Below are 14,573 nucleotides of genomic sequence, written 5' to 3'. Positions count from 1 at the left end.
GGCAGCTTTTTATCATGCAACTAGTTTTGGTATCATCTCCAAATGAATGTTGATGGTATGTGGGCACATGAAGGACAGGAACACATGTTGTTCCCACCATCCATATGCACTATGCAGTTCTGTGTTCCAGGTAGGAACACACCACAAAAATAAGTAAATATCTTTCACAGCATGACATTGGTGACTGTAACAACAAAAGACATCAGTTAGCATGTTTGTAAGCCTCCAGCAGTGCCATTAAGACTTGGGGTGGTGCTGGTAAGGTTTTATATACCTTTTAGGTAGCTAGCTCACAAGCTTTAGACTGAAAAACTCACCCAGTTCTGCTTTAATGGTTCTAATAAAGTTGCAAAGACTAGATCACTGTGAGCAGATATTACTGCCACTGGAGTGGGCATATCTGTGTGGAGGAGCCTGGATCTATGGGAACAAAACAGATGGTTAATTGAACTGGTGTGCTGACTGTGAGGAATAGCTGACTGGAATGGCAGAATGCTTGGTGCTGTAATGGTTTAGCTGGGTGTCTCATATGGTCAGTCAAAAAGAGATGTCCACAGGACATGCTGGCATCTGAACTGAAACTGAAACTTGAGCAAATGATCAATACAGTTTGGTGTAATTATCAGGATAGCAGGAGTTGGATAATCCACAAGACCATATGATAAGTCTGAGTGATATTAGAGGACTGGTCCGAACACTGACCCTTGTGGTACACCACCTGTTTAGTGCCACAGTCCACAGAGCTGATATCTCCTTTACACCTGGTCACATTTCCTGGTATGAAGGATTAGATTATTATGACCGCCGCTTTTTTTTTTTTTTTTTTCCCCGTCATCTACTTCCTGAATTTTTGGTCAACGATACCCGGGACACCGAACCACCGGGGCACATGAAATTTGGTGGGTAGTGGAGGCCCCACTAGACTTTTACGGAAAAATTTAGTTTTGTCCCCGGGGGCCATTCCCACCCCCCCCCCCCCCCCCCCGTGCTGGGCCCCCCGAACCGCAAAGAAAGCAGTTTTTCCTAAATAATCTTATATGGTATGTTGGTCTCAAGGGCCCACATCAACCTGGCCCATAATCACTCATTTGTGATTTGCACCCCCCCGGTAAAAATGAAAATGCAATATTTTGATTATCTTCAGTTAAGATGTTCAGAACTGCACCAAATTTTATGTGTATAATTGACCTGGCATTCTCTGGGGGTATGCCAAGTTTCGTAGAATTTCATCCATGGGGGGGTCTAAAAAAATTAGGTTATGTGTACATTTAGTGACTGTACACTCATTGCACTGTAGATGGCGGTGCACACATATACACATGCACACACACACAGGCACCCACATACTATCGGTATTAGAACGGCCGATACATAATTACAAATTCAGTAGGATTAAAAGAAAGCCAAAATAAATATTCATCATCATCATCATGGCTGCATTTCCAGTATTGGCGATAAGTAGTCGTTTGTCCACTAGATGGCGCATCGTTGCAGTGAGACGTAATTTTGTTGGAAGTTAAAAGTGGGTTGGAAAAACAATGGACGCTTCCTAGGACTGTAGTTTACCGCAGAGAACGTCTAATAAGGATAGGACGATGTTCACATGAAATGTAATTCCCATTTCTTCTTGAAGCTGAAATAAATCTGAGGATGTTTATCGGACATGCTTGGTTTTTACTGCAGGTACTTTAATCTTATAATATCAATAAGGACCTAGGTAATGTTACCGTTGGTTAGCGTTGGTTAAGTGATGGAGGCCAATTAGATTGTATTTGTAGAAAACTATAAATGCGGTTATACCAAGCAAATTGATAGCAGCACTGTAATTGTATCTTTCGACTGTCATTTGTTGCACGTGCTACAAAAATCATTCTGTGCAATGGAAGATTTACCAACGTTACACCAGTCTGATACAGTTTTGCCTATACATGCGTGAGACTGAGACGCCTGTTTATTTTGTTTTAAGTGCGTGCAGGGTGTGAGAGGGGAATCGATGTGCTTTGATTCCAGCTTGGTAGTTGCAGGGCTGCCAACTTTTCAAAAAACCTTGGAGTGAGATTTGGTGGGGCCAACCAAAATGTTGCTGCGGAAATGTTTGTTTGGCTCATTCAGCATTATACCGTACAGTAAAACGTACATCAGTGATTCTCAGGTGTAGGGACCAGGCATGGACGGATTATGAACTTTCGGCCCCTGGGCCCTCATGTATTAAGGGCTCCCCACTAATTGTCGCATATGTGGAAGGGGGGTTTTTCTTCATTTGTTTGATGTGATTTCCTGTATTCTGGTGCATTTTGGTAGCTTAGAAATCTAGACACACCCTAGCGGCAGCCAATTACATTTGCTTCCAGGGCTAGTCTAGCAACTCTCCGTTGGCTAGTGAGCTCGAAAAATTAAACTTCTATCAGGCCAATCAAATCGTCTATAGAGTCGTTAGGGGGGCATAACATAATGATTGATGGCAGAGTTGCAACAGTTTGGCTTAAATTCCCTGTTACTTGAAAACAAAGAAGATGGATATTGCTCAAACAGTGTGACACAAGTTAAGCTTGTTTTGAGATGGCAAAAGTTTGAACTAGCCAACTAGCTCCGCTGGTGGGAAAACGCATGGGACTCAGTGCTGTCCTATTGTAGAGGGAATTTGAAAGACAACCGATTATTCCGCCCCTCGGACTGAGCACTGCGAACGGTGAGTGCCCAGACCCTACATTTTAATGTGGGTCTGGCTCGTCAGGCTAGCATTTTGGGGATGGCCAATACTAAATTCAATCAGATTCATAGCCTACATCCTGATGTGTTGATATTGAGGCAATGATTCCATGCAAAGGCTTGGGCTTCAGGGCACCCTGGTACTTTGGGCCCCTGGGTCTGGTCCCAGAAGGTGCAGTAATCCATCCCTGGGACCAGGGTCCCAGAGATAAATGAACATTGGTATCAAAAGGATCTAGCCTACTACTAGGACCATGGGCGTCGGAGGCATTGTGAAAGTGGCTGGGACATTTCAGAGGGGGGGTATGGGGGTCCTCCCCCAGAAATGTTTTTTTACAGTATCTAAGTAGACAAACTGGCTTCTGGGGATTAGGTGCTTGTCACTGTGTGTGTGACAGAAGAGGAATGGGAGAATGCGTGTAACAAAAAAAAAAGTTTATGAGCGATTTACGCGCAAATGGGAGAATCCAATGAAAATGACAATGAAGCACTAAACAGATGCTGAAAACAGCACTGGTATTTCGCACGGCAAAAGTGGGGGGTTGTGGGTGATTTGTAAGAATTTAAGAAATGTTTGATGTTTGTATATTTTAACTTTTAAATGCATCAATCAGGTGCACTTTAAAAATAAATTTCAGAGGTCAGACTGGCTTATTTTTATGGAAATATTTGTGCTGTAGCCTAAACTATTTTGCACTTCAGAATTATAACCATGCACACACAGGTGGAATAGTTATGGTGATATTGCAATAAGTTCACAACCACAAAAACAAATGCTACATTTCACAGTTCAGAAATGTTCAAAAATGTGTGTACATTTCAGCACTCCATGAAATTATGCAGAAGTGGTCACCTGTGTTATTCAGCTAGTTTATTTAAGATAATATATTGGTCATTGTAATGGCCAAAGCCTATAGCCAATGCTATTCCTTTTTCAGGATGTACCCATATCTGCATGATGTGAATGTTTGCATATGGCTTATGTCAGGCTTTATATCAATATTTGTGTCTCGTTATTTGATTTTCTTCATATTTTTGCATTAATGTCACTAGGAAGCATGCCAATATAAATATATTCATTTATCTGTAATGGGATTGGCTGGAACCTGATAATATAAGAACCATGATAGTAGTAGGGGGGCTATGTGTCTAATTTGGGGGCTTGTGGGATTCGCATGTTAATTTTTGGAGAGTATTATATCTTTGTTCTATGGGTTCTTAAGAGTAAAAAGGACCCAAATCAAAGGTCAAATTCAGAATAGGTCAAATTTGGTGTTTTGTCCATAAACCTCACATTGCTGGTATTATAGCATAGGGTTTGGTGCCAAAAAGCAAAGATATTCTACAAGGTAGTGTGCAAAAGTGGGCCACATAAACAATACAACATTATAAAACATTTTTAGACTGATGATTGATCTCTTTAACAAGAAATTGTGCCTAAAATTCTCGAAATTGTCTGCTTAAAAAAATAATACTTCAATATCAATACTATCAATTCATGCCTATTAGTGTGCTTGAGTGTAAGCCTAGCCTGCTCTGTCAGTTATTGTCTACACCCATTCAGAGCACAAAGTGCAGAAATCTCTGTTAAATCAAATTTAATAGACTTTTACATAGCACCAGCTGAAGTCTGTAAGGCCTTCCGTAGTCTATGTAACTGTGAAGAAAAGAAAGGGTAAAGGATCAGATAGACAAACAGACAGGTGTGTGTGTGTGTGTAAGAGAGAGAAAGAGAAAGAGAGATACCAGCATGGACGGATTATGAACTTTCAGGCCCCTGGGCCCAGATGTATTAAGGGCCCCCCACTAATTGTTGTAGGGGACATTTTTTAAATTGATTTGATGTGATTTCCTGTATTCTGGTGCATTTTGGGGATGGTCCATACTTTAGTTCAATCAGATTCATAGCCTATGTGTTGATATGATTATTGAGGCAATGATTTCATGCAATGGCTTGGGCCCCCTGACTCCTTGGGCCCCTGAGCTTGGTAGGCCTGTGCAGTAATCCATCCCTGACTACAGTACCAGTGACAGTTGGCTGATGATAGCTGGCAGTGATAGAATTTAGAATATCGAATAAGCACATAGTGCTCTGTTCTTCATGGTTGGTGATATTAGTGACCTTCTAGCCTTCTTCATTTGAGGAAGCACATTTTCATAGTTCATGGTGGCACAGTCTAGTTAGGTTATATTCTGAGGGGTGTCTTTCTGTTAGTCAGGTGATGGTACACATATTCTAAAAGAAACAGATTTTGGGCTATGTATCCAGTGGCAGATATGTGTGGACTGGTGAATGACCCATCACTAGAGACATATGCCAAATTTCTTGTTTTTGTCCATGAGAGAGTATGGAGATGGTGATCACAGATCAGCCAACGATTACATTGTTACAATGCAGTTATTTTACAACAGAACAAAGCAGTTTGGCACAGGAACTGCTACAAATCCACCTGTAACAGTGAGCATCTGCAGCATGCTAATATTCGCTACTAGAAATCATGTGAAGCAGGCAGGACTCAGTGTCTTCAGAAAAGACGTGGTAGACCATCTTCTGAACCTGCAGCAACACCTGCAACTGCATCAAGTCCATCTAGAGGGACTTTGTACACTTGTTCAGCAGCAGCTGCTGCCAGCATAGATAAGTGCTTCTTCTGTCAGAAGCAGACAAGAGAGCGTCTTCATGAGGTGTCCTCTTTCAATGCAGGCAACCAACCAAGAACTATAAGTAATATTTTGAAGTCAATGACTTTTAAGGTAGCCAGTGTAAAGATGCTAGGATGGGGGAAATATGTTCATATTTTTTGTGTGTGGGAGCAGCTGCATTTTGAATAAGCTGTAAGCCCTTTAGACAGCATAATAGCACTGCAATAGCATTGCAATAGTCTATCCTTGAGATGACAAAACATTAATTTCTCGGCATCTGGTAAGGATAAGGACTTCCTTATCTTTGAAATGTTCCTTAAATGGTAAAATTAAGTTTTGGTGATCTGTTTTATGTGATTACTTAGTGCTAGGTCCTGGTCAATTATAACTCCCAGGTTTTTAACACTTGTGGATGAGGTCAGTGGAAGATCACTATATGTAGCCTGTGATGTGGATAGGATATCCCTCATCTTTTTAGAACCTAAAACCATGACTTCTGTTTTATCTGTTTTCAAAAGCAGGAAATTATTCGTCATCCATGTCTTTATATCTCTTATACATGTGTCAAGTTTGGCTAACGGGGTTAATTCATCAGGTTTTATGGAGAGGTATAGTTATGTATCATCTGCTAAACAACAGGGGCCCCAGTACTGAGCCTTGAGGCACTTTTACCATAATCTGGGTAGATGGTTTATTATGGACCTGTACAAATTGTTGACGGTTAGGAAGGTATGATCTAAACCAAGCGAGTGTTGAGTCTTTGATGCCTATCAAATTTTTAAGCCTAAGTAGTATGTCATGGTCTATTGTGTCAAAGGCAGCGCTGAGGTCCAGGAGGACCAGTATCGATACAAGGCTAGGTTTTTTGAGGGAGGGCTTAATAACAGATGTCTTAAACGACTGCGGTACATGCCCTGATAGAATTATTTATAATCTAGAGCAAAACATTATCCAGGAAGGGGAGACCAGTCTTAAGAAGGTGAGTACAAATAGGGTTTAGACAAGTTGTAGATTTTGATGAGGAAATTGTGGAGGTGAGATCTAATATATTGTGTATATGTAAATGAATTAAATGTTGTTTGAGGTCTCATCTGTGATTCTGTGATTTTGCTATCTTTCAGCAATGGAGTATGTGTATTTGGTGAAACTGATTGGTTATTGATCTTATATCTAAATGTTTGACATACAATCATAATACTGACATACAATCATACTGTTGAAAATAAGAAAATAACTGTTTTGTGAACTTTATTCAACATAGCCAGTGATTTAGGCGAAATTCATGGTGTTAATTATAGTGAAATATACAATTTCACAAAAATAGGGTTAAAACAGGTAAAAAAAATGGAGACATAATTTTTCTCCATGTTCAATGACCTCTAAAGACAGTCCAACCACTCTCCAAAAATTAACATTTCAATCCCACAGAAACCACATAGGCCCCCTGACTATAGTGACTATAGTTTGTCAGCAGGCCTACATACAAAAATGTATGTAGGCCTGCTGACAAATAGTTTACATTAGAATACATTATAATTTCGCCCCAATGAGGCTATGTAGAAATGTGTTGCAATTTCAAAACCGGATTACTCAGGAACCACGTATTGCACAGAGGCATGCTTTATATCCTCGTATTCGGTACGGTTTGCTGTTTATTGTTATATTGGGTTTGCCACGTGTTGTGTGAAGGGTTAGTGAAATATTAAAGAGTAATGGGTGTGCACTGTGTGCAAAATGCAAATATGATTAGCCTAAATTGCACGTCGGTTCAATGTTAATTTTCTCGCGAACCATTTATCACAGCAACTAATATCATTAGAAAGCTTAGATTCCGCACGTTCACCTGATGTGTGATATCATATGTATAGGTTTAGTTTAGTTGAAGCTCATCTGCCAGGTATTTGACCTCAGACTACCCTCTCACTGTCTCTGAAAGCATAACCGTGGCTCAACAGGTAGATCTATAGATAGGCTAAACTCATTTTTCAGGCATCTGACCAACCGGGTTGACACTTCAGCGTGAGAAATCGGGGGTGTGGCGTGTGAGTGTGTGAAACTAATCAAATGCGTATGTCTCACGGCCAATGCGTGAGAGTTGGCACCTATGATTAGTTGTAGTCTGTGAAATTAAAAAGCACGTGTGTGTGTGAAGTATCCAAACAATGACACCTTCATTTCATTATGGCTGCTTTAGCAACACACCTTAAGCTACTGTGTAGTGAGTCCCATTTAGAAGTGGCTACTTCATTCGTGCTTTCCTTGACTCATGGAGCTGCGTGAATTTTATTACAACTTTTCGCCACGATATGGCAGTTTAAGTCCGCTTGATACTGTAAGGCGTAAGCCATTGGTTTCCAAAGGAGATTTTATTTGTGTCGCCAGCTATTGACAATTTATGTTGTAAATAGGCCTACCTTATAAGCCTACCTGTAGCTTAGGGACGCTATCGGAACTCCCCCTATTACCGTCGGTCCCGTATTTCCACCGTCTTGCGTGTATGTGTCACTTAATATCCATTTCTATACAAACCAAGACAGCGGACTCCTAAAGAAACGCAACCACCCACACCATAGGTGTATCTAAATTAGCTATGTACCAAAAATGACATTTTACCGTGACTCGAAGAGCTGTAAACAGTGTTGTAAGGCTGCATGTACACAACCGCTTGGAGCTCCAGTGGAATTTTAATTTCATGAAGAGAATTCTCGGTCTAACCGTTCATGTGCCGTTGAAACGGTGTAAATAGGCGACCAATCAGGCCAGCACTAGGCCTAGAACTCCAAGCGTGGTAAACAAAATCGGATATTTCAGGCAGTAAATGCTCCCGTTAAGAACCAAACCAGATTTTGTTCAAATCTACACATATGGCTACTGAAAAATGTAAGGTTCATTTAGTAAATGTTATTTTGAAGTGTTAAAAAACATTGTTGTTTTAGAATTTCTGAACAAAAGTGGTGATAATTGGGGTTGTTACGATAACAGCTTTCTATTATAGGATCTAGTTTGTTAGTTACAGTTTTGTCATTAGAATAGCCAGAGCGTGGATATCTCAATCGGAAAATTAAACAATATCGGGTGCCTATGGACTAGGCTGGGTGAACCGGGCCTGATCTGCCCGCTATTTATTTTTTGATTTAGTTTTTGATTTAGTTTTGAGACTAGCCATGGACCTCAGTTACACAATGCAAGGGAATATGAATCAGCCTATATTTGCACGAACAATAACGGACAACAGCTCTTCAACTTTGGCCCGTTAAAATGTGTATGAGCAGTCTAGCGACGCATTTCATCAAGGCCCATTTGAAAATGTCAGTTATTTGCACCACTGGTTAGATGTAAAACAGCATTTCGTTTCAGACTACTGTTACTTAATTTGTGCATTAACAATAACGTTTCAGACTACTGTTACTTAATTTGCGCATTGATAATAAAGTATTACATGAACTAAAGATGACTAAAATCTTACGTAGAAGAAGAACATTCACAAAAACTCCATCCATCCAAAAATGACCTTTGTTTTTGATAGCTGTTGAAAACGGCATAGAACTGACAGAGATGTTTTTGTTTATAAATAAATAAATAACATTATGCCGATACCTTTTGCTTTTCCCAAATACAATGTAGCCAGGTGTAAGTGACCTTTCATCAATCCAGTTGCAATGGATGAACTGTGATGAACTGCCCTACTTGTGATTGTTTAGAGATTTTAAAGGTTTTATAACAATGCTACATCTTCTTTGGCTATTCTACAATCTATTCACCTTTTCAGCACCAGTAGGCTACTTTCTGTGCAGCCGCACACACACACTCAGGCATGCCAAACAAGCATACACAAAAGTTTCAAGAGTGGGGGATGGAGTAAAATATGGAGACAAATTGAAGTGGGATTTATTTTTGCGGAACGGATGTACAGGACTGAGCGGCGGTCATATTTTGTACCGCTATGCGGTACATCTAGTTTGATATGGTGTCCTGGCCAGAGAAAGTCAACACCCATATCTAATGATTCTCCATATCAAATGCTGACAGTATGCCAAGGAAGGTGATGGCTGAATATAATCACACAGCTCTCGTTGAGAGGGTTGCATCTAAAGCACACTGACTGATACATGGTGTATATTTTATGCACACAAACATCAGAGTTTGTGATGTTCTGTTTTAGCTACACTGTGGTCTGTGTATTTTCAACGAATGAACAGCAGTGTCTTGAGGAAGAGCAAGAGACAGATACAATAGCAGAAAGGAATGTTGCCATCTTCCAAGAGAGAGCTTGGTCGACAGCAATGAAACAGCAATGAAATGTCACTCATGGAAGAATGTTTAAATGGAAAAGTAGCAGGCTATATTGTGTGCATGACATAAGAGGACAAGCACTGAAAAAAAACTCTGCTGTCTTCCAAGCACATTATAGGAACACTGAAGAGGAATTGCCGCTGGAAATGTCTCAGAGAGACGAGGGAAATAAATTAAATTACTATGTCCACATGTATGTTCTGTGACACATCAACGAGAAAGACAGAAAGGTCAACTTCGTGGAAATTACCACTGGCGGCTGCCACATTCCCCTTAAAGAAGTGACTGACTGTCAAGTGCATAAATATTGAGTGGGGGGGTGAAAACCAACCAGCATGAGTTCAAATTCTTGTGGATAATTGCATGAAAGACTGTTTACAAATCTCTACAAATCATGTTAAATCTACTTCTGACTGTATGACATTAAGGGACAACAAAATAAGTAACTTACATCTTGCATGGATGTATAATGTTGTTTAGTCCTTGAAAGACTAGCATAGCTTGTACAATTCAACTGAGCTCCTGGTCTGCTCTGCATGCACAACCCCTTACTTAGCTTCACAAATATGTTGTTCTTGAATTTTTAGTTAGGGCAATCTTCAAAACAATGCATTTTTATGTAATGTATGTCTATGGTATATTTTTTGAGCTAATTATATCACCTTCATGCTACTTTTGTCTGTGTTTATTTTGATAGTGAAGTGTTTTGTTAAGTCTTTCAAACCATGCAGCCATAACCCTTAGATGATGTAAGGGTTCATAAAGCAAAGCAGAACAGTTATTCTTTAAGGGGACCATGCCTTTTTGAACCATCTGATATGGTATATACATTGTCACAAAGTTAAACAAAAGATGTTTATTGAGCTACAGGATTATAGAGTAGACTGTGGCAAGATGGCTCCACTGACACTTACAAATATGTGACCTGCACACTATACTGTTTGCAGGTCCTATCAAACAGTGATGTTATGTTTAGGATTATAAGAACAGTAGAGTTCCTGTAACATTGTGCCGTTTGCAGACCCTGCTGCTGACAATAGAAATAGAAATGGGAGTATGTTATAGAGAATACACAGTGTTGGTCACGGACACAAGTCAAAGATAATTCTATGATTATGCTGATTGTATGCTGATGGTGGTGTGTGACTTGTGTTTCAATAATCACATCAAGAAGTTGAACAGACTAAACACTGAACAGACTAGTGCTCATAAGTTTACAAACCCTGGTAGAAATTGTAAAATGTGTACCATTCTTTCAAGGAAACACAAGTGATCAGTGATCAGATCAAAACATGTTACTTTTAAATATAAAGGTTATAATTCATAATAATAAACTTTTATTTGAATGGGATTCAAATTAAACCATAAGGTATCAAGTCACAGTAGGAATGGTACACTTTTCGCTATAGACCTTGTTGACTCATCTCCAAACAGCATTTATGGTTGTGACCATAAAGTTCAATTTTGGTCTCATTTCTCCAACTGACTTTATTCCAGAAGTTCTGAGCCTTGTCTAGCTGCTGTTTGGCATATTGTAAGTGTGCTGTTTTGTGATATTGGCACAGTAATGGCTTTTTCTGGCAACCTGACCATGCGGTCCATTTTTGTTCAAGTGTATTTTTATTGTGGATCTTGAAACAGGCTTGCCATTTCTTTGCAGTGAAGCCTCTATTTCAGCTGAAGTAGCTTGAGGGTTTTTCTTCGTATCCCAACCAATTTTGCTGGCCAGCATTTTAAAATATTTTAATACCGGTTTCCTGATTTATACAACTACCTTTTCTTGCTAATCTTTTAGCAGCTCTTTTGCTTTGCCCCATGGCCCCAAGACAATGCAGCCCTGAGTGAGATGTGCAGAGGTCTCACAAGAGCTATGAAACACACTGACTATTTATACAGAGCCACTAATTACCATCACAGGTGTGGAAACTTACCCTTAATAACCAATTAAACCTGAGTGTGTCAACTTGTGTGTTTAATATCTGGCCAAACACTCAAGGGTATGTAAACATTTGATAAGGGCCATTTGGGTGATTTCAATTACCATTATTATTTAAAAAGGGCATACACTATTATGGGATAATTATCTCTATTCCTAAATAATGGTTCTCTGCGTGATCTGCATAAAAATTTCCAAAAATATGCCAATATTTCAGAAATTCTGTCAGGGTATGTAAACCTTAAACATTATATCAATGTGTTTCACTGTTATTTAAGGAATTATTAACAAGAGGTGGTAGTCCATCATGGTTAGAGTTATGTAAGCCAGACCCCTTACATATGAGCATCATAAATATTTAATGAGAGAAAAGTGATTGAGGAAATGTTGCTTAATAATGCATTTCAGGTCTATGTTTACATTGTTTCAATGTAATACATGATGGGAATACAAATGTGAATATCTAACTTTGTTTAACAAATTCAATAGCATCTACAGATAGAGCAAATGCAGGAGCAGGGAAAATTAGATATTTTAGTTCATGTCACACAAACACCCATACTTAAAAACAGAAAAACACACTGTAGTGTTTGTACAAGGAGGCACATGTTAGGTAGGATAAGAACGCCAAGGGTGTGGGAATAGGAGAGGCTGTGTTTTTTTTGCCTATTAGATTCCTGTAAACGAGCCTCAAATAGCAAAGCTGTTTCGAACACATTACTCTGTGTTTGTATAGACCAACTCCTTTAAATGGCACAGCATGAGCCAGAGGTGAAGCTGTTTAGCTTCCATATACCATATGAGATTATATTACACACATGCACACATTAGGATGCATTGTCTACTGTATTATCTGCACTCTAACTAATGTTTTATATTATGCACAAAAACATGTGACAATTCATATCATGGTTTGTGTTTTTGCATTAAAATATTTTTAAAGACTACCCATGAAGGAAGAAGAGAAGATAGATAGATAGATAGATAGATAGATACTTTATTGATCCCTAGGGGAAATTCAAATTCAAGAAAGTGCTGTGTTGCACACTTTGGCACTTCCCGAACGACCATACTCAGAGCTGCCATAAGTGTTGCATCGCTCTTGACTCACCCTGTTTGTTTCTCCCAGCCCTAGATGGAGAAGTCCCCTTTACCGACTGATGATGGCGGCCATGGCCTGGGTGAGAGCCACTCAGACGCGGCACTGGTGTCTGTGGGAGGGCCGGTCCCAGGTGGGGAGGCCGGGCCAGCGGAAGACCGTCCAGCATGGGACAGCAAGCTGCAGTACGTCCTGGCCCAGGTGGGCTTCAGCGTCGGCCTGGGGAACGTTTGGAGGTTCCCTTACCTCTGCCATCAGAATGGAGGAGGTGAGTACGAAAGAAAAAAATGTCAAAAAGTCCCAAAAGTAATCTCTATAAAAGTGGACCAAGAGGGCTTTTAAAACCTGTTTAGAAGAAAAGCTTTTAGAAGAGTGAAGTGAAGTGTCCACATCAAAACTTGTAAGCCTAATACTGTCATAATCATGAAGGCCAAACAGGGCCGGTTTTAGCCTACTACATTTGGGTGAGCTGGTGGGAGCAAGTTTTTGATAGGCAACATATAAGCGGTCAAATTGGATAAAAATGGGAAGAAACACAAACACAGAAAAATTGTTACTACCTAGTTTGAGTTGCTGCAGCCAACAGCCAGGGATAGGCAGTATTTCTGATACATGTATTTAAAAATCAGTATTTCAAATAGAAAATAGTATGTTGTCATTTGTATTTAATTTTGCTGGGGAAAAAATGGCTTCGTATTTTGAATCAAAATACTTTATAGTTGTGTATTTTTGTAGTTGTGGTGACATCATAAAAGTGCAACACAATGAATGCAGCCTCTGACTGGTGCTGACTTGTCATTTAATATCTGGTTGGTAATGTGTACGTCGCTTACACACACACCAACCACAAGTTTCTTGAGAACTTTAATCATCAGTTTCTTGAGAACTTTAATCATCCAATTCGAACACATGGATATGTGGTTGCCCTGCAACAAGTTAGGCTATGAGATGTAACAGGCAAGTCAACATATTGCTCTGTTGACTGTTTGCAGGTAATGGCATGTCTCATAGGCAGAGAAAAGCTGTTGCTCTCAAACACTGCCCACTAATCAACAGAGTCAGTGTACTGATGAAGGAATAGATTCAATATGGAAGGTTTGCAAAGTGATATTATGCTCCTTTTAAAGACTATTTTTAGTAGCCTACTTTCAAATACAATAATACATGGTGTGTGTCAGGGACCAAGCAGTAAGGCAAGCGGGACGCAGAAATACAGTCTCAAAACTGAAGATTTATTTTTACAAAGCAAATCTTTAACTAAAGTATAAATCAACAAAAAAAGTTCTAAACTAGTGAGGTCAACTGAACAGAACTTAAACAACAGCAGAACTGAACTCAACCACTGACCTACCAGACTGAGCTGAGACACAAAGGGAACATATATCAGCTGATCAGACCAATAAAACACAGAAGGGAGAACCACAACAACATACAATTGACAGGAGGACAACCACAAAGACAAGGCCAGTTTAACATAAACCACTAAGGTGAGTAACTAATATTCTATAACTATAAATAAATATAAATAATATCAACAAGGCGTGAATATAATAACTAAAATAAACATAAGTTCCTCCTCTCCCCTACAAGGCTGGTGGTTGCGGCCGGCTTCCTTCCAACCTCGGGTCCTTTACCGGAACCAGGAAGTGATGCGCCCAGACACTCGCCACTCATCTCTCCATCTTCTTCAAGCCGCCACGGTAACTTGTGAAACAAAGGAAAATGAAACAAGACTGCGTGCACTCAGATCTGCGAACGTAACTGTAAAATGTGAAATGTTAAATAAAGTATCAAGTGCTGAACGAAGATAAACGTGTTGTGGTTTATGTAGCTTAATATTTGTAATAAATGTATTGCTACGGAAATGAAACAAACGAAACAAAGATGCTATAA

The 14,573-nt window shown here is 39.7% G+C and overlaps 1 protein-coding gene across 2 annotated transcripts in view; it reads left to right on the top strand.

Moving 5' to 3' along the window:
• Positions 1 to 14,573, top strand: part of slc6a16a (solute carrier family 6 member 16a) — a 28,253-nt gene that overhangs the window by 2,210 nt on the left and 11,470 nt on the right. Inside the window, exons 1-2 of one of the 2 annotated variants that reach the window (XM_042087911.1) lie at positions 13,717 to 14,167; positions 14,271 to 14,380. Coding sequence is in view for 1 of the 2 variants with exons in the window: in XM_042087910.1 (XP_041943844.1) it covers positions 12,717 to 12,948 (232 nt within the window). In the remaining variant the exon portion in view is untranslated. Of the gene's footprint in view, positions 1 to 12,710; positions 12,949 to 13,716; positions 14,168 to 14,270; positions 14,381 to 14,573 lie in introns of those variants that run through there. The other variant, XM_042087910.1, reaches the window with a different exon arrangement.

The sequence above is a fragment of the Alosa sapidissima genome, chromosome 3, assembly GCF_018492685.1.
Source record: "Alosa sapidissima isolate fAloSap1 chromosome 3, fAloSap1.pri, whole genome shotgun sequence".
Classification (NCBI taxonomy): domain Eukaryota; kingdom Metazoa; phylum Chordata; class Actinopteri; order Clupeiformes; family Clupeidae; genus Alosa; species Alosa sapidissima.
The sequence above is the reverse complement of the archived record's forward strand: the minus strand, read 5'-3'. Positions and strand labels throughout refer to the sequence as shown.